At 39.6% G+C, this 21688-nt stretch overlaps 2 protein-coding genes across 7 annotated transcripts in view; one reads left to right on the top strand and one right to left on the bottom strand.

Annotated features, from left to right (window-relative positions):
- DOCK1 (dedicator of cytokinesis 1) overlaps nucleotides 1-21688 on the top strand; it is a 359595-nt gene that overhangs the window by 126921 nt on the left and 210986 nt on the right. The gene's annotated exons all lie outside the window — the stretch shown is intronic.
- Nucleotides 1-21688, bottom strand: part of INSYN2A (inhibitory synaptic factor 2A) — a 59962-nt gene that overhangs the window by 5118 nt on the left and 33156 nt on the right. For both annotated transcript variants that reach the window (XM_028729953.2, XM_028729954.2), the window contains one exon: nucleotides 9539-9610. In XM_028729953.2, the coding sequence (XP_028585786.2) occupies nucleotides 9539-9610 (72 nt within the window). The remainder of the gene's footprint in view (nucleotides 1-9538; nucleotides 9611-21688) is intronic.

Here is a 21688-nt window from a genome sequence, read left to right on the forward strand (position 1 = left end):
TTACCTGTTGGGAATTACCTCTGAAACCATGATAGAGTAAGCTTGCAGCTAATGAGGGATAAATTAAGAAGTTCCATCTACTTGGGGTAAACAACTGGATGACAACACTTGCCTAGCTGTTCTTAAGCTACCAACTTCACACACATGAAAGGGATCAGCACTGTAGGGTTCTGAATACATCATTTGAATGAATGAGCATCACAGTCTGATTTATATGTATTTGAAAAAGACCGTCTTCTAAGCTTTGCACAAACTTATTGAAATAATGACCTCTTTGCTTATGCTTTGTCTCTATAAGGCAAAATCCTGGCTGCATATAACGTAACTCAAACTCGAAGCTCAGCCAATTATAAAGATAAAGCTTGTCAAATTGGCACAGATCATCATGTTACTAAACAGAACTTTGAAACATAAAGATTGCAAGGGAGAAACAAATTCAAATCTGTTACTCATTTGAAGGTTTAAAATTGCCACATAAAAGTAAAGTTAAGCTCATAAAATATGCATCCTAAGTTGTAAGCAGTATGTGGAGTGGAAAGCCCTGCTGGCTGCCCTGCAGTTAAGGAAAAAAGATTCAGAAGAAATTATAGCTAAGAGATCAACATACATTAGTAAAATACATTTCAGATTTAATTTATAAAAACAAAGAGGCATGATTTCACGCTATAGCAAAAGGGCAATTAGTAATGGTAATTCACAGCAAGCTAGGCAAGGAGATACACACACACACAATTTTGGAACGGCAATTCTTGTGTAACACAAAGTAGGTTAATTATATAGCAAGTTTCCTCACCTGTTCATGGATCCAAGAAAGCAAAAATAATGATGGAAAGGCAAAACAATCATAAACTTAAGCATGGCTCATAGCTAAGGGAAAAATTAATGTGGTTTATAACCTCCCTCCCCCCACCCACCCACAAAAAATGGGAAAATATTACACAAGGTGACATATCCCTTTAAATCTAATGTATTTGTTCGCTCCTACCATTGCATATCCATGTGAAAAAATAGGGCTGAAGATTCTTTGATGATAGAATCTGAGATACAGGAACAAGTAACCATTGTGATTTGTCACCCCATTGTGAGATCCCTGTACAAACTGAGTGTGGAAACTCGATCTAACAGTAATCCTATTTTACACAATACATTTCAGAGCTTCTAAGATATAGGAGATACTTTGAATGATATTATAAATTAATTAACACAGGAATCTTTCAGCTGTATATGTAAGAGAAAGTGTTGCTCATGTATTTTCGCCTGGATTCTAAGATACATTAACTTAAGGAGGTTTGTGGAAGAAACTTCCCTTCGTCTCACTGGCCCCTCTCCATGCATCTCTGGAGGCTTGGAGGTCCCCTCCTGGACAATATGGGGTAGCGTTCAGGGGGGTTGCTGGAGGAGAGAGGGATTGTCTAAATTTAGGATTGAACTCAAATGCTTTAGGAAGGAAGTTCATGGAAAGTATGTTTCCTGTTGTTTTCTCCACTCCATCAGCCTTCTTCCCAAGGCCCTTATTCAGAAGGTTTCTGAACCACACAGAGAGGCTCTTTTATGAGGGAGACAGGGTGCATATGTCTTTAGGCAAAAGTAAGGAATGGGGAACTTATCTGTGGACTTTACAATGAAATTTGCAGTGTCAGATTGGAGCTTGGACTGGGTTTTGTTGATTTTTTTCTCTCCCCTCTGACCCCCAGTATCCAATATATTGGACAGAATTGTGCCAAAGCAATGGCTGGAGCAATAGTACATTGCTTGTGTTTTTGCTTCTATTGAAATATTAGTACAAAAATATATGTCAGTTTAAATCTATGCAGCATAAAGTTTCTGCTTAACAGATGGAATATGGGACTAAGCTTAAGTTACTTAATAGTGAGATTCAAAGATCAGAAAGGGCCCAGGTTAAAGAGTATGCATGCCACTAGAAGGGAGTTGAATATACTTGCATCAGGCTTAAAGAGCTTTTTTGTTTGTATGTTTGTTTACAAACCAGTATAGTTTGGCCAAGTGTTTTGCTGTTCAGTGGCCTGAGCTACTGAGTTGTTAAGGCTACGACACCATGTTTGTGTTGAGTGCTGACAATTCAATATTCCCAATCAATTTCAGACCAGCAATTGTTATAGGTGAGAGATATAGATAGCACATGTGAAGCATGGTGAACAGGCAAACTGCTTTTAAAAACCACTGACCATGCTCAATGGTTTCCTTCTTTTGTTGAACTACTTTGTTAGTGTTGCTATATATGTAATAATAATAATAATAATAATAATAATAATAATAATAGAAACCTATACAGTGATTTGCCTCTTGAGCTGTGGGAAATCATGTACCAAATTTCCAGCTGGGCACATGGTTTTTTCCCCTGTGGGTAGATGCATATGCCTATACTGCTTAATCATTAACATTCCTAAGCAGCATGGATCTCTTCTTTAGGATCTCATGGCAGGAAAATAAGCACATAGCTAGACTAGAATTGTGCATCCATGGAATGACATGCTTACACACACAGCAGCTTTTTCAGGTGCCATAGTCCCAAATATCCAGTGAAAAAAGATGAATATGGGTAGGACAATTATAGATAGGACCAGTAATTGGCGCCTGAAACTGCCCTAAATCATCCTGTCCCAAAGTTCCTCCCAACATTTCTTCTTCTAAAATATTTCACGCGCCACTGACTCTCACATTTGCAAGCTCTTCCTTGCTTGCCCAAATCTAAGCAAGCCACAGCTCCAACATCCACGCCCCTTTCTCACATGACATTGCTTAGCCTCCAAAATAACATTGCATACCAAATTAGAATCCTTTCCCTCAATTCTGCCAACTAAACACCCCTTACCTGAAAGTGTGAAGGAAGATCCCTTTTAGTTTATCAATTCTGTCTGTCTGTCTACCTACCTACCTACCTACCTACCTACCTATCTTGCATCCAACACATTATCATATTGATGTCCCTTGTAAGCCTCATCTGTGCAGGCAAAGTGCTTATTATTTTGTCGGTTGATGTTCACATAATCCATATAATAAATGGGAGCAGCAGCAGCAGCAGATCAACCCCTTACTTTTACCCTACCAATACACTGTTTTATCTGTAATGTGTCCGTGGGCTGAATATCATTCTATTGCCTTTTAATTGTGACTTGAAATAATGACACACTTTAAGCTGATCATATGGATGTAGCCTAACAACTCTTTGAGAATCATCTGTACTACATTTTTAGAAGTGTCTCCTACTTAGGGTAGATTGTAATCCAAGTCAAAGTTGATGAGATAAGCAACAGGAACAAGCATACTTTGTGGGACAAAGGGAGAATTTGGTCTATTGTCAATATACCCATGTATCTTTATAGTATCCTTTTTATCTTTTTAATTTTTCTTTAAGGGTTGTTCTCTGTGGTTTGCATTAACTAAGTTAAGCAGCCTTTGCTTCAAGAATTACTGTGTCATGCTTTGAGAACTTTAAACACTGATCTTCAAATCTCTTAGGCGTGTAGATGCCCTATTGAGACGTAACTTAGTGGTGATTTTATATCATCTAATTAGCTTTCATCTACTAAGATCGTCTTAACTTTTTCATTTGCTGATCTGGACTTGAAGATTGTATTTCAGATTGTAATAATCTGTTTTTAGTTGAGTCAGAATTTAGCACCAGGAGAACCATAATACCTAGGGTAAAATTAAATTACTGCGTAAAGCAAATACATATTTTTTTTTAAAATTCAGAGGAACAGAAAATAGCCAAATGATACATTAGCATGGCTTTCATGAATATTTCTCAAGAACTTCTGTAGTCTGGTTTAATCAGGGCTTTTTTTAAGGGTTTTGTTTTTTTTTTTGCTGCAGAAATTAATCAGTATGCTTTAAATTCAAAATCTTTTCTGAACCTGAAATAGCCTTGAATGAGCACTTAGAGTGCTTCTGACTTTCCAACAAAAGTGAATTCTGTTATGAATGCTTTAGACGGTTCTTCCATTAAGATAATTCATGGTAAGTGCCCAAGATCAGTGTACAAAATATTAAACAAAAGCTGTTTTTAACTGGGGTAGAAAGAGCAGTTCTACTAGGAAATAATCATACAATGAATATAATTTTCAGTTTTTGTTAGAAGTTACTTTGGACAGGCTAGGAATCGGATTAATACCTTTCCTGCATACAAATGTCATTACTTCTCAATAGTAAGTCATAATAAGGCAGAAATATGTGAGCTCCTGGCTCTATCTTGATAATGGTGATAATGTATAACTTTTTAGCTGTATTAATCTCATTTGGTGGTACTTCTGCTTTGCTGTTCTATAAAATATAACTGATTTTGAATGGAGGATATACTTGATCTTCTGTTTTGTGATCTTAATACTAATGGGATAGATCTTCTCAGCTTGAACATTTGTCGGAGTGAAACAAAAGAATATTTTTATTATATTCATTATATGAAAGCTTTAGGGGTTTTATCTGTTTTTTCTTATCAATACTTTGAAAAGAATTGTCACTCCAGTGTATTATGAATTTTTAATGTTGCCATTTTTTTCTCAGCTATGAAATAAATTTGTATTTTTTTAAGAATTCATTTAGTCACTAATGGGCTTGGGGCTACCTTAAATTATAAAGTTGAGGCATGGTCATCTATTCTAGCTCGTGAGTCAGTGCATTTAACAGTATCTTCTCATAAGACAAATTACAGATAGATAATGCAAGATTTTGCTACTAACTAATGGAATATGTTTTATGTAGAAGTGTCTACTTACAATATATATATATATAGAGAGAGAGAGAGAGAGGAGTAGACACTTCTACACTTCTATAGATATGCATTGCATTGCATTATGTATATGCTATCATACTTTTCTGGATTTAGACCCACCTACTTTATAGATAGGAGTTGAATGTGTAAGATGTTAGACTTTGATCAGGGAGACACTTGGTTGGTTTATTAAATTTCTGTCACTCCCAAAGTAACTCAGGATAGCAAACAATAAGAGCAAAACCACGGGGGGGGGGGAATGAAATACATTTAAACAAATTTAAAAATCAATCTTCTACACAGCTATATGATTTCATTGGTTGCCAGGAACAGTATATTTCAGCCATGCCTAGATGAACAAGAATCCAGGAATATCCTGGACTACAAATCTGTTCCTTAAATGAAGTGCAACCTTCTCTCCCCCAGGCTTGTTACCCTCCTAATTCATAGTCAGCCAGTAATATCACTATATCACAGCTCATGCTCTGGGAATGTCAGTAACTTGTTATCAGTTTCTACCAGTGAAATCTAATGACCAGTGTAAACTGATACTGGGATCCATAAGGCTGCTTGGGTTAGCACAGTGTCATTGTTTTTAAAAAGTACTGAACAACTGACTCCCATATCCCATCACAAAATACTTTTGCAGATCTCTCCTCACAATCTGAAGCCCACATAGGTTGGCAAAAAGTGTTCCATAGTGCTGAGTACTAGACAGTGTTCCTTGTGGAAGAGCAGGCTAGCTATCCTTGCTACCCTCCTGCCTTTATCAGCAATTTAGTTGGGGACAGTGCTGGATTTACATATAAACTAAACAAGGTATATAGCTTAGGGCCCCACTCTATTTGCCCCCCCCCAAAAAAAACAACAACCTGGATGTACATTTCCAAAAGATTAGATAAAAAACAAATAAAATAAAATCTACATACAGCAACAGTGTTTTGTGTTGTGTATGGACCTGTTAAGTCCACAAATTACCATATAGCATATATTCAACACAAAGACAGTGACAATTTGTTGCTGACAAAGGACAGCTGGGCATATAAAGGGCGCCATTACCTTCAGTAGCTTAGGGCCTCATCAAACCTAAATCCGGCCCTGGTTGGGGATATAAGACTATATGAAGCAGGAGAGCCAGACAGGCTGGAGATTCTTGACTATCTTGGACAGAACACTCAGTACAAGCCTCATTTCCACTATCTCTTTGGATATATGCTTGAGGCTTTAGTTACCTGTGCTTTTGTGTCCACTTATTATTTTCCCTACAGTTTTCCCCCCAGGTCAACCTTGCACCTTCTTCTTTTTTTAAAAAAAAAAAGACAGAAGATATTTTAAAGGATGTATTTGGGAAATCACCAGTGAGAATCCCACCCCCTTTCTTTGAGCAAGTTTTCCAATGTGGCATCAGGGGCACATGTTTTTCTTTTTAAAAAATAAATCCTCGTTATATATGACAAACCAAATTCCCCGTACATAAAAACCAAGTAGCCAACTGCATACTACTTTGAAATCTGTCCAGAAAGTAGGGAGAAGGGAGAAGAGCTTCGGTGTATATTAAAAATATTAGGCACTGATAAAGTTGGTCAAAATAATCAGGTATTTTGATGAACAGTAAAATAAAAGGGGGGAAAAAACAGGAAAAGAAGATTTAAGTTGTTTGAAATCTTCATCTTTCATGCCATGATGGTCTTTAATTAGACACCAGCTATTGTGCCATGGTACATTAACATTCCAAGAATGTCATATTGAGGAAAATTAATTACATTTAATAATTTCTACATTTCACTTTCTCAGTTGCTGTACTTGGCATTAGAGGATGCAGTTGGGTAGTCAGGAGGGCAATAGATTTATTGCTGTGAGGCTGCTTTTTATGCTTCAGTTAAGGTCAGTTTAAAAGGGTTTCATTTATATGAGTTTTCTAAGCACATCCTACCTCTACCCTACGATTATGTTCCTGAGTTTATACACAGCCTCTTAAGCACATTATGAGTACCTCTTAAATAGCTGCCTTGGTTCAAAACAAAATATGCTTTAATCAGGGCAGATTTAGAAAATTGTTTCTTGTCTGTAAGTGGAGGTGCTTAGAGAGGGCCATTCTCTCATGTCTGCTATCTCACATTCAGACTGGTTCTCCTCTTTGTATGTTGAGGTGGTTTTGCCACATGAATGAACTTCCTTTGATTATGTGTTTATGACTGTGTTTGTGTGTGTGTGTGTGTGTGTGTGTGTGTGTGTGTGTGTGTGGTGTTGGGCACAGAGTGAGCGTGAGAGGCAATAGTCTCTGGAGAACAGTGCAGTGCTTTTCTCTGCTGCCTCTTGCATTAACTGTTGCCAGAAAGGGAAGCCCTCTCTTTCCAGCTCTTTGGATCTTATTATTGTCCTGATGTGGACAGTGAAGTTTGTCCTTGTAAAAATATGGATGGAGTGAAAGGTGATGCAGTCTAAATATGCAGGGACAGGAAAAAGAGGAGAAAGTTTTAGACGGCTGGCATAAAGTTTCATGTCTACTCATCTTGGATGCACTGTTTACACGTTTACACGTTTAACACTTTATGTATGTTTGAGTCTAATGTTTGGATGTAGTGGATTGTATGTATCACCAGGATAGAGAACAAGGGTATTTATATGTTTCCCGATGAGCTCAGACTCCCATGCTGGTATATATGGTTCTGAGTGCTGACTGAAAAATATAACAACTACTATGGCTCCTGTTTCATTTCCCAACTACCCAAGCAACATATTACAACACAGTTGTGTCTAACATTAACCAAACAGCTGCTTCTGGAAAGCGTGATCTGCAGCAGAGAAATAGTAGGATGTGCAACTCTTTCGCCACACTCTCCTTTATTCCAGAAACTTTACTCTAGGACAACCCCCCCCCCCAAAAAAAAAAAATGGTTTGACCTTTTTTTAAGGTAAACATTTGTCTGGAGCCCTTACATGGGTGGAAATGTTTGGAAGAGGGGATTTAATGAAAAAGAATGAAAGAACAAGGTTTTCTAAAAAAAATTATGGGACATTCTTCACCGCAAGGTGTGGTGTCCTGTTACCCTCCAAGCTATTGTTGGACTCCAAGTCCCATTCTGTCCGAGCTATCATGGCCAGTGGTCAGGGATGATGGAAGTCGTAATTCAGCATCATACGGAGGACCACAAGTTCCCCATCTCCTCTTTACAGTGTTAAAATGCAAACTGAACTGTAGTTTTTAATGTATCTGATGTATATGTTTCTACATATTTCCATGCTTCTTTATGAAGTTACTATTTTAGTTCACCTTAATATAAAATAAGGTAAAAAGGTAAAGGACCCCACACAGTTAAGTCCAGTCACGAACGACACTGGGGTTGCGGAGCTCATCTCGCTTTACTTCCCGAGGGAGCCGGCGTTTGTCCGCAGTTTTTCCGGGTCATGTGGCCAGCATGACTAAGTCGCTTCTCGTGAAACCAGAGCAGTGCACGGAAATGCCGTTTACCTTCCCGCCGGAGCGGTACCTATTTATCTACTTGCACTTTGACGTGCTTTCGAACTGCTAGGTGGGCAGGATCTGGAACAGAGTAACAGGAGCTCACCCCGTTGCGGGGATTCGAACAAGCCAACCTTCTGATCGGCAAGCCCAAGACTCAGTGGTTTACACCACAGTGCCACCTGCGTCCCCATAAAGGTACAGAATGCCAAATATTAACTTTTAACAAAAATAGCTTTGAATAATGATGCAGCAAAAGCATATCTGATTTGCTGCTATTTTCACCTAAACATCATGTGCAATTGGAAAATTGGGAACAAAATCCACCTGAAGCCATTGTGCCCTTAAGAACTTCTGAAGTTAGAGCCCCTAATTTCTTTAACAGCATATATTACAAAGGGGAATGAATGAGATAGCATTAGGCTTCCTGCATTTCAATTTGTGTTTGATATATTGTGCAAACAGACACCATAAGACTTAAAATATGAAATGTAGTCACTAATATAGCCTTTTGTGCTCTAAGCATCCCACAATTATTCCCTGAGCTACTCAGTTGTTGCAGTCAGTTTCCTCCTACTGACCTAGTCCTCACTGTCATTGTTGCAAAGAATAGTGGCACATATTTTCCTCTGATGCAGTCTGTATTATCTATGTAGCGTGCTAAAACTATTAAAATTCTGTATTATTTTAAATTTAGTGTTTCAAACTTTAAAATTCATTTGCTTATAATTTATCTTGATTCTACTAGTTATGTTGCAGACCCCCCACAATGCCTCACTCCTTCAGTTTCTCAGTTTGAGTTCACTTAGCATTTTTAATGAATACAGGTTAAATGATACCTGTGATATGTACCCACTGAAAATGTGTTTGAAGTAGAGACATGCATGTTACCATGTGTTCATCAAGTAGATATGACTTGGAGGTCTGTGACTGGCTGTCTTTCCATAAAGCAAAATGAGTGTGTCTACTTCTGATTCTAATACTTTTAATAGGTACATACAAGAAGTCTGGAACATGAAGCGCAAAGCACCCCTGAGATTTCACTGAGTATTGCTTTCAAGTTCATCAGCATTACCCCTAAGCTCAACGTTCTCATGATGCTGAAGTTTTCTGCGTGTGCCTGGTGCAAATACAGAACACACACGTGTCCTCGTCTCATTTCTCTTTTTATATCTGAAATACTTTATAAATTGGATTTTATAGTGCAATAAACATTAATTTCCTAGTCTTCTGTGCATTCGTGCTGAAATGGCAATTTAAAACATTGACTTGCTTTCGATCTTCCACTAGAGAATAAAATCATTTTTACCCAATTTAAAGGAACATGGCAATTATTAACCTACCTATAGATTATACATGCACTGTTCCTGCATGTGTCACAGTTAGATGTGTCTTGACCAGTCCGATATGAAAGCCTACAAAGATAAGAACATGAAATGATTAAAAGTGTTTGCTTATTTCTTGTTTGCTTTCGTTTTCTACAGCAATTAACACCTTATTTTTCCCAGTTGGTTGCTGGTCATACTTTTACACCTGTGCTTTGGAATATAAGGATGCCTATGAACTTTGATATTCAAGGGCAGACAGTTTAAGCAGATGGCTGTGGTTAAAATATGTAAAATGAACAGGATGTTCACCTATAATTTGCACATTATAGATTACCATACTTAGCAAAAACATAGTGGGTGACAAGTTCTGCCCTGAGTGATGTGCATTGTCCACCCCCATCAGGCGAATATTCCAGTCGCCTGTGGTAGCCAACAGGAATGAAGACTATTACCATAACTAAATATCCAAAGTCATTATTCAGCAGCAGGGCTTTATTATGAAGAAAGGCATACAAATCACTCTCACTCTTATAATTTGCTTTCTAGCTCCTGGACACTATTTCTGGAAATACGACATATAGCACCTGAACATTTGAAGGGACTGCCTTCCACGAGCTGTATGTGGCCTGTGGGCTGTCCGTTTCTAATGTAATATAGTTAACTAATTGTTGTGTAGCTGTAATACAGGTGAAGCTTTGAGAAAGCTTAAGGCCAGATGCAGGTAGCTTTGCATACTGCAAAGCAAGTTGTTAAAAGATAACATCCAAATTAGGTGCAAGTTTTTATCCCAAATTCTGTAAGTTTGTTGTTGTTTTTTTTAAAAAAATTGTTAGCAAGTTTAAGAATTAATTTAGTAAGCCACTTGAAAATGAGGTGAGGTGTAGAATGCTGGGGTTTGGATATAAATATGTGTGCAAGGACGATCTAGTTTGAACTCTGTATTTACCCTGCCCTGCCTGCATATAAAATCTTGTGGAAAACTTCAAGTGCTCCAGAAACAGCACTGGTGAAATGGCTTTTGCCTATGTACTTATATGAATCTCAGTGCTATTCAGGCCACAGTCTATACATACCTGGGAGTAAGCCCCACTGAACTCAGTGGCAAATACTTCACAGTCAAAAAAGTGGAGAGCAGAGGATTGTACCACATGCCACATTTAAGGTCCAGCAGCATGAACATAAGGAAATATGCTCAATATTCCTGGCTGCCAAGGCCATTTAGCGTACACTCAGCCTTATCATTTTTATTTTCCATTTCTGGGGTGCACTTCAAATCCAATCCATTCACCAGTGAACTGTGAAAGTGGTTCCATGAGCCAGGGTGTGTGTGTGTCTTTAAATAGTAGCCTCCACCCCAATGCACCGTGATCAGCTATCTGTTTTTTTATATCACAGTTATCAGTGTGCATAGCACTTTACAGAACACAAGAGGATAGGTCCCTGCCCTGGGGGAATTTGGAATCTAAAATTTATACTCTGGGAAAACAAGGGAAGGGGAGGCAGGGGTACATATGTAGTTCTTTTGAGTTACACATCATGTTAGTCATCTGCTTCAGCAAGTGAGATGAATTTCAAAAGCAGCTTGTGATATGAAATAAGGCACAGCTTATAATACATGCTCTACTGTGTTCTTATAAATGCCTTGCTTCAACTGAAGTAGCTCTTTGGATCCTAGCCAAAGTATACCTGCCAGCCTATCAATTATTGACTCCCAAATTATCCCAAATGCTCTCTGTGTGCTAATGTTTGAAACAAAGCAAAATAAGAAGGGGAGTTATTGTCTCTGTTTGGTTGGCTGCTGTAGGAAACAAAATGCTGGACTAGACAGACCTTTTCTCTGATCTAGCAGGGCTCTTCTTATGTCATTGTGAACTATAAACACAAATTTACATCTACCAACAAGCACAAAAGTGTCAGTCTATATATAATTTTTTATATTAGAGTGCATATTTTTATGTATCTCATAGCACTCTTCTTCATCTAGTGCAGGGGTCTGCAACCCTTAAGACAAAAAGAGCCACTTGGACCCATTTCCGAAGAAAAAAAAACTGGGAGCCGCAAAACCGGGAAAGTGACATCGGGACGGTGCGTGACTAGCGCACACACCGCCCCCATGCGACGTCACAGCCAGTACAGCGCCCGCCACAGTGGGGAGTGTCGGGGCGCACAATGCACCTCCTCCCCTCGCTAGTATCCGCCCCGGAGCCGCGGCAAAGGTGTAAAAGAGCCACATGCGGCTCCGGAGCCGCGGGTTGCAGACCCCTGATCTAGTGGGTCAGGGTTCACTAGTGGGTCACAGCCTGATCCAAGGTAAGGTGGGTCTCAACAGGAGCAATAGCACCATGCAAATATATGGTAAAAGATTAATAAATGGGCCCCCAAATGTTTGTGCTAAAAGTGCCTCCTAGGTCTGAAGAGGTCTCGAATGTGTCACATATCATGTTTGCTTCCTTAGAACGTTGGTTCTACTCATTGTTACCACTTAGAGGAACAGTCAGCTCTTTTAGGTCCAAACTGGACCAATGGCAGATTAGCTCCAATGGGGGATTTGCCCAAAATCAAATTGCAGCTTTAGAATAGGAATACAACAAGGGAAGGAGGGATTGAATCTCCCCTTCGCATGCTGGGACTCCAGCATTTGGCTGCCCTTGCTCATGGATGCAATTTACAGTTTAAAAACTAGCACATGAAATGCAGAGATCATTTAATGCCACATATACTTTGGCCCTTAATCTGCCTTGTTCTTGAAAGAAGTGAAGAACTTTTGGAAAAACTTATCTTGTCTGAGTCAAGGGCATGTTAGTAGATGGGAATATATATCATTATATTTCACCTCCTACTTTGTATTTCAGTAATATTTACAAACATGCTCACCACATATAAAGGTGTCAGATGGGATCAAGTAACATCCACATTTTGAACAGATAACAGTGACTTGTCTATATACAAAGATAATCCATAAACTGAAGCCTCTAATGTACATTAGTGCAGCAATTAGTTATTGTAAATATTTGCCATAATATGTTTCTGCCCATTATAATGTATAGAAAGTTTCAAGTAGTTCTGCCTGCCAAATCTTTGAGACAGTTTAACAGTTGTGTCCTGGGATACTGTCACCTCCAAATGAGGTCCGTTCACGCTGTCACTGAGAGAGAATGTGTTCCTATAGAGTTAGCCATATTTCTGCATTTCATCATTTAACCTTGAAGAATGCAACGTGAAGCCTTGTAATAGATTGTGACTCAAATAGTTCATGAAAGCACCATTTCAGTTCCTCAGAATAATAACACTTCTTTTGTTTATTTGGGGGCGGGCAGTAGGCTCAAGACTTCCCCTCCCTTTCATATAAATCTATGTGGGCCGCTGCTGTGCATCACATTGAATTTAATATAATGAAGTTCAAAGTGGGTCAGTCTCTGGCTACCAAATTTTGGAGCAAATATCAAACGTGTTGCTTCCCTCTGAATTTTATCAGTTAACTAACCAATAACTGAACAGTGTCAATACATCCCTTCATAACTGGTCTTAGCCAAGTAGAAACGGTTGCCTTATACGTTCCATTGGGCCCCTACCAATTCACCCCTGCCCTGTGCCAAATTAATTTAAACATGAATTACTTTGCTTTCAAGGGTTAGGCAGGTTGATGAGTTTAATGGCATAACTGTTATGCAAATTCTTTTTGACTGGCTTATACCCTCACAAGTACCTATCAGTTAGAATCCCTAGCTGAATTAGCTCTCAACTGTTCAGTGATTATTCTACTTCATGGACTGTGGCTAATAGCCCTTAGCCAGTCTGAGTGCAGGGATTAATAATATCCTAGTTATTATGTAAATGAAAGCTCCCTTATCCAATCGGATTCTGCTGAATTTCACAACTGAGTACATTTAGGGGTCAGTGACTCTAATATCCTTGGGCTGTGGTTTGCTTAGTTCCATTTCAGTATGCTAACAGTGAATGTGGCGATTTTTAAGTACAATTACAACTGCCACCTCTTTTATCTGGTTTGCAGTGGGCATGTAAAGCACAGCATTTCGACAATAAACTGTTTTGAGTGAAACTAGATAGTAATTACACAGAGAAAAAAATTACTGGCTTGAAGGAAGTGTCACCACTCAGAATTCTCCCCCCCCCCCCATAGGACAACAGTGCCTGCTCTTTAGGAATACGTGAACGAGTCACTCTTACTGAGAGCCCCAGATGCGTTGTTGTTGTTGTTGTATAAACAAAACTCTTCAGTGTCTGCTTTGCCATTCTGTTCAGTGGAGCAGTGATTTCTGTCTCTGTGTTTCTTTCCATATGCAGAACTACCCCGCCACTAAAATTTGTGCTGCAATTTGCATGTATGTGTACCTACACACACTTAGTACTGTAGGCATTGTATTCACTGTGCTTGAAAGGGTTAACTGGATTAATTTCAGCAGCTACTGTGGTGAATGATTGTCATGTGCTTTTAAAAGACTGATCTTAAAAAAAAATTATAGGTTTCAGGGGAATGCTGTGGACAGAGTGTATCTTGATTTCAGTAAGGCTTTTGAAAAAGTCCCCCGTGATACTCTTGTGAGGAAGCTGGTAAAATGTTGGTTGAACGAGATAACAGGATTTGTAGACTGATCGAACCCAAAGAGTACTCAGTTATGGTTCCTCGTCATCCTGGGGAAAAGTGACAAGTGTGGTGCCACAGGGTTCTGTCCTGCACCTGTTGCTGTTCAATGTCTTTATAAATGACTTGGATGAAGGAATTGAGGGGATGCTCATCAAATTTGCAGATGACACCAAACTGGGAGGAGTAGCTAATTCTGTTAGATGACAGAATCAGAATTCAAAATGACCTTAACAGATTGGAAAACTGGGTGCAAGCTAACAAAATGATTTTCAACAGGGACAAATGTAAGGTTCTGTACTTAGGCAGGAAGAACCAGATACACAAATATAAAATGGAGGATACCTTGCATACTAGCAGTACATGTGAAAAGGATCTAGGGGTCTTGGTGGACCACAAGCTTAACATGAGTCAACAGTGTGATGCAGCAGTAAAAAAATAATAATGCTATTCTATGCTGCATCAGCAGAAGTATACTGTAGTGTCTAGATCAAGGGAAATAATAGTACCACTCTGTTCTGCCTTGGTCAGACCACACCTTGAATACTGTGTCCATTTCTGGGCACCACAACTTAGGAAGGATGTTGACAAGTTGGAGTGTGTGCAGAGAAGGGCAAGCAAGATGGAAACCAAGCTTTATGAGGAACGGTTGAAGGAGCTGGGTATGTTTAGCCTGGAAAAGAGGAGAGTGAGAAGAGACAGAATAGCCATCTTCAAATATCGTAAGGGCTGTCACATGGAAGATGGAACAAGCTTGCTTTCTCCTGCTCTAGACCAGGGGTCAGCAAACTTATTCAGCAGGGGGCTGGTCCACTGTCCCTCAGACCTTGTGGGGGGGGCAGACTATATTTTTTTCGGGGGGGGGGGGAATGAACAAATTCCTATGCCCCACAAAATAACCCAGAGATGCCTTTTAAATAAAAGCACACATTCTACTCAAGTAAAAACACGCTGATTCCCGGACCATCCACGGGCCAGATTTAGAAGGCGGTTGGGCCGGATCCAGCCCCCGAGCTTTAGTTTGCCTACCCCTGCTCTAGATGGTAGGACTCAAAGCAATGGCTTCAAGTTACAAGAAAGGAGATTCCAACTAAACATTTGGGGGGAAATTCTGACAGTAAGAGCTGTTTGGCAGTGGAACAAGAGCTGTTTGACTCCCACGAGAGGTGATAGACTCTCCTTCCTTGGAGGTTTTTAATCAGAGGTTGGATGGCCATCTGTCATGGACACTTTAGCTATGATTCCTGCATTGCAGGGATTGGAAAAGATGACCTTTGAGGTTCCTTCAAACTCTTACGATTCTATGTTTACAGCAAATTTTTTGAATATAGTGAATTTAGCTACAAAAGCTTTCATTAATTGGAGCTTGATTATGGGGGGAGGGGAACAAAGCTGAAAGCATTTTTATCCCGTTGGAGTATGCTTATTTCTGTGTGTTGAATGCAAATTATTCCCTAGTAATGTAAGACAGGAATGGGAAACCTCTCTATGGCTGAATGTAATGCTCCCTTCTAAACTTCAAGACCGAATATAATTGGTGGGCAGAGTTAGAACCAAAGGAGGTGAAACAACGAATGTGAATTTCACCCTTGTACAGTAGGCTTTTTTCTACCCACCCCCCATACACCCCTGCTACCTTCTGCTGGCAAGGAAGAAACAGGATTCGAATTCAAGGACATTCTAGCCAGGCTAAAACCCTCAAGGACGATGCAATGAGTTTATTAAGAGTGTGGCCTTGGGAGATGGTACATTGCTGGGGAAGGGTGTATGACAGGCATAGGCAAACTTGACCCTCCAGATGTTTTGGGACTACAATTCCCATCATCCCTGGCCACTGGTCCTGTTAGCTAGGGATCATGGGAGTTGTAGTCCCAAAGCATCTGGAGGGTCAATTTTGCCTATGCCTGGCATATGACCTAGATATGGTCCTAAGGACCAGATAGAGAAGGCAAGAGGGTTGTGTATCGTTGAATCAAGATAGACAAAACAAGGGTAAGAAACATATTGTGCCAAGAAGAACAAGGAAACCTTTAGGGGAAAGATGCCAAAAATAATTCTCAAATGCTGAGTTTAGTTTTTCTATGTATAGGTTTAGCAGTTCTGGATATTGCTTTTTAAATTGGTCATCATATGTCTTCTTTTACTTCAACGGTTTTGCACAGCCACTAATTCTTTGGAGAAAAATGATGAAACCCTACAGTATGCCATACAATTACTACCACCACTGACACCTTTTAAATAATATAGCTGCTAGTTCCTGCAGTGTGCATATGTTTGGCAGTTCCGAAATTTCAAGCCCTTAGTAACGGTATGTAAAATCCATTTTTAAAAAAAGAAAAAGAAGCAAACAAACTTTCATTCTGTCATTAGTCTCCCAACACATGACTCTAGGAATCTTTCACTAGTGGAGAGAAACTGGGTGGGTGGTGCTTCTTATCAAGATATTGGTGCACTCCCTTGCTTCCTTTCTCCCACTGTGAATGGGACAGCTCTGCCTATCCCCTCACCTTCATATCTAGGAATGATATGGAATGGCTGGCATGAAATCCTGGCTGCTGTTCCTTTTCAGGGGCTGGGAAAGTTACCTTTAGACATGTGATTTGGTCTTTGCGCCATTTGGCTTCTTCCCTATTTTATCTGTGGCTGCCATTTTGTGCAGAAGCATGTTGTCTGGCACATGGAGCTCAGCGAATAAATTCATCAAAGGGGATCTGCCTGGAATTTCCCTGCCACTTCTAGATGTAGAAACTTTCCATGAGATGCAATGATCAATCATTTTGTTTCTTGTGGTGATGATGAGGAAAACCAACCTCACTTAAAAAAAAAAAAAAAGTCACAAAAGGCGAAAATAGTCGTCCAGGTGGGAAAAGAGAAAAAGCAGTGATCCACTTCCTATTATAACTGTCCCTCAATTGTGCAGGGAGCATCTTGTAATCACCAGTGTGTTGGAATTCACAACTACATGGAAGGATCATCAGCTACTGACACATGGGTGCTGTACCTGGAGTAGATTGGGATTCCCAGAATTGATGTTTTGTTTGGTAAATTGCTTCACCTACAATAACATCATTCTTTCAGTTAACTTCTACATTTGTAGTGGTTGAATTGTAGAATTCCAAAACATATTTGTTTTATTTTGGTGGTCATAGCTAACATCTTCTATTCGGCAAATGCCCCTTCAAACTTATCTCCCTATAGCCTTGCAATTGCTACCTCTACCCTTCCAGAATCAAATTGCTCAACAACTTCATCTGTCAGTGGCTATTTCATCAAAGAACTTTGGAGCCCCCCAAATGATGGCTAATTCCTTTAAGCAAGTCACACTCTTACTACAATACTAATCATCTGTTTTGAGGGATCATCTTTAAAATCTAGTGGCACAATGGACCTGCTCCAAGCCTGAAGCTGGGATAAGCGTCAGCTGGCTTAAACTGAATGCCATACAGGCTGTTCTCCTAGCATTTCAGGACCATGTTGGAAACAATGACATCTTGATTCATAGCAATGATAACATAGCCAAAGCATGCATAAACCAACAAGGCAGTACTCATCACAACACTGAAGAATAGTCTTCCATGACTCCTTGAAGGACTGTCTACAACACGGGTGTCAAACACAAGGCCTGCGGGCCGAATCTGGCCCGTCAGACCTCATCATGTGGCCCGTGTAGCCGCCGGTGGCCGCCAGCCTTCACCTTTTATTCTTGCTTTTTTTTTTTTTTTTGACACAAGAAAGCCGCCTCTTCAGCGCATGCGCGGCAGCCTACAAGCCAGAGAACGTCTGCCCTCTAGCGGCGCCGGCCGTTCTACACAGGAAACCTCCACTTTACATGCATTCAGGAAACCTCCACTTGTTTTTATATTGAGCGCATGCCATCCTGTGATGTGACAGATCCAACGGCTGCCTGAACCCTTCTCTACTGTACTGTAAGTCCTACGGATACAACCCGCCCTTTGAGGGTGACCAAACTGCTGATGCGGCCCCCGATGAATTTGAGTTTGACACCCCTGGCCTACAATATACTGGGATAAAAGTGACTGGCAAGCCACAGAGATAGTCTATATTGCTAATGAGTTAAAACACAACAGTGGACTAGGTGAGCAGATAAACAGGTGGAATGGATGCTTAAATCTTTAGATAAGCATTTTCTCTCTCTCAAATGTAAAAATCCATTGAGACAGATGTCTTTGTGAGAGATTGACTGGTCTGCTCTACTTTCCTCCTTTCAAGTTTGGGTCATTCAGAAGATTCAGGAACAGCAGATGGAGGTAACGCTAATCTCACTCCACTCACCAAGGAGATCATGGTTCCTGGGTGTAGCCAAGCTGTCAACATGAACCATGAAGTCTTCTCTTTTTTATATGCCTGCAACCAAGAGAATGCACTATCCCAGAGATCAAGACTCAGAAAATAGGTAGCACAAATTTGTATATCTATGAGCCTGAAGAAATGGAAAGAATCTCTCTTGCCTGCTCAACTCTTATCACCACTAAGAACAGATGTGTTTTTTCAGGAATGAATTGAAAGTACAGCAGTTAAACATCTAAATACCAGTAAGTATTTGGTCTCACACTGTAGCAACAACAATCCAGTATAACTGCTAAGGCAGTGTTTCCCAACCTTGGGCCTCCAGCTGTTTTTGGACTACAACTCACATCATCCCTAGCTAGCAAGACCAGTGGTCAGGGATGATGGGAATTGTAGTTCAAAAACAGCTGGAGGCCCAAGGTTGGGAAACACTGTGCTAAGGGGCCATTCACAAATTATTCTCCACCTTCCTGGATTATTCTGAGGCAGAAAAGCTGAATAGGCCAAAAGTTCACACTTCTTTCTTCCATTCTACTCACTGGAGAAAACTGAACAACTAAACCAGGAGCTCCTGTTTCTTTTACTTGATACCCAGATTGGGGGCAAGATGGCAGTTTTGAATGTAGAGTATCATCTGAGTTTATAAGATTAACCCACTACTAAATCAGTTTTCATACCTCCCTACAGTGAGAGCCATGAAAGTGGGGAAGGAACCCACTCATGTTCACTTCCCAACTGAAAGCCCATGGGATGAAGAGCAGCTAACATGTAGAATACTACTCAAGTGAAGTTCAACCGAATGAATAAAATCACTCACAATGTACACCAAAAGTTGTTGGTGGTAGAAACAAATAAATATACTTTCGACAATTCTCCTCCAGAATATATATATATTTTTAATTAAGGGCAATTGACATGAGATAGTTAAATAATTGAAGACTGCTCTGCTCTTAAGTCCTTTGTTGACCCTGTGTAAGTTATATAATAATAATAATAATAATAATAATAATAATAATAATAATAATAATAATAATTTATTTATATGCTGCCTATCTGACTGGGTTGCACAGCCATTCTGAGCGGCTTCCAGCAAATTACTTCAAAACACACATTCAAAGCCTGTTTTTAGAAAGCCTACACAAGCTTTTGGTTGCTTTCTGTGAGCCATAATTAAATGATTGCATTGGTAATTTTCAATAAAAAAGAGCAAAAAAATTCTTTCTTAAGTGATAATCTCTTTGAAAGTCTCATAATTAAAGCTCCTCTTACTCGTGTGTGGTTGAAGGTCAAACTGACCCATTTTGTAATATCTTTCTTAACTAATACGAATTCATCAGAGTAGATAACTCAGAAGTTATAATGGTAAAAAACAATAATGAGGACTTCTGGAAATAAAATCTATGCAGACTTCATAGGTCCCCTTAAATCATCTGAATTTTCACACAGCTGTTCTCTATCTAACTTACATAGTTCTTGTTTTGTGCTGTAATCAGAATTTTTAAAGATGTCTGTTAGGTATAAGCTGTTAAAGCAGAAGAGAGTTGGAAGTGTAAACAGTGGAAAGCCACCGATACAAATTTTATTTTCTACATTAGTATCCTGCCTTTCACCATAGAGTTCAGGACTTCATTGCAGTCTCACAATAAACTGAAGAGAGAGAGAAACTTTGCCCCACTGAACATAGCTGACTAGGTCTTTGAGACTGGTTTACCCACAGAGAAGCTATAACCACTTCATGGCCACAAGCTTGATTCAATATCCATTACAGGGAAGCTGTGCCATCTAGATAACAGAAAACTAGGATTCATTTGGATACCACATTTTATGTCTCTTCAGAGTCTTAGCTTTCCCTAGCATCAAACATATAAAATGCCTTAACACACTTGTCTATTTCAACCGACAGTGACTCTCCAACATCTTAGGCAGAAGTTTATCCTATATCTATTGTTTGGAATGCTTTGACTGGAGATGTTAGGGAATAAACTTGAGACTTGCTGCAAGTAAGTGATATACCACTGAGCCATGGGCCTCCCTTGCTTTTGCAGTCAAATGTGATGAGTGAACAGAGAAGTCATGGCTAGCTGTAATTTCTGTGATAGCAGTGACACCCTTTTTTCTTATTCAATGATATAAGCCTGGGTGAGGCAGTATGTTGTCATCCCCATATGACTTGCATACAAAAAGATAATTAGGATGTGTTTTACATTGGCCCTTAGTTGGTGCACAGGGCAAGAGTGATGTGTACAGTTGAATATATATTAGACATCTTAACCAAATAATTCTAGGATATCCTGCATTTGTCTGGCTTTCAGTTATCCTGCAGATCAATATGTTGTGCTACTTCACCATCGGAAGTATGGGAGAAGGAAAATTTCTTGCTTCTTTCTTCACTGTCTGGGCCTCCTGTTGTGTTTCCTTAAATAATTTTGCCAGGGACAGACATACTAATGATTCTATGTGTGCTTCCCTGTAGCTTAGGTTGCTTTAACCATCAAGAATGGTGTTTATTTAACTCATTCTTGAACTGTGGAAGCACCTGTGGCACACTATATTCTGGGTTATGGGGTTAACTTTCGGGGGCAATGTATTGCAGGATTATGGTGCGTGTACGTGCTCCTGCTTTTGGTCATGTGCAGTCATGTGGATCAGTATTCCTTACCAAGCTATAAGTCTTTGAAGCTAAAAGACAGCAATTACATCATTTGGATGCCGAATTCTAGCTTTTGATTTGAGGATAAAAGGAACCAGCCATTCTCAAGTTCAAGGCAACTGCTTGTAAGGCATCTAAAATAATGAAGGTTTTGTTGGGGGGGGGGGTTGCAGATAACTATTATTTTAAAAACTGAAGTTAAGAAAATCTTAGCTGAGAGGCATTTTTGATGAGTAGATTTTTTTTGTTTTTTTTAAAAAAGGAGAAGGTATTTTCTTTTTGGAATGAGTGCAAAATTAGAAGAGCAACTGCTGTTGCTATTACCCTGGGCAATATCACAGAAAACATTAGAAATGTTCAGACCCCTAGGACAAAAGTTTGTGATGACAGCGAAAGGGGCAGCACGATTGAAAGAACATTCAAGGAAGTGGCCACTGCAGGCAAAAGTCAGCGTAATACTAGCTTGTACAGAATTATTCTTGTCTTGACAAGGGGGAGATGTCGAAATAGATTTGCAGTATTTGCTGCAGAACAGTGAATTGTTACAGCCTCTGAGCCATTTTAGCACATCTGCATTCAAGAAAGTATCTATAAAAAGTGCACC

This window comes from Podarcis muralis, chromosome 6 (genome assembly GCF_964188315.1).
Source record: "Podarcis muralis chromosome 6, rPodMur119.hap1.1, whole genome shotgun sequence".
Taxonomy (NCBI): Eukaryota; Metazoa; Chordata; class Lepidosauria; order Squamata; family Lacertidae; genus Podarcis; species Podarcis muralis.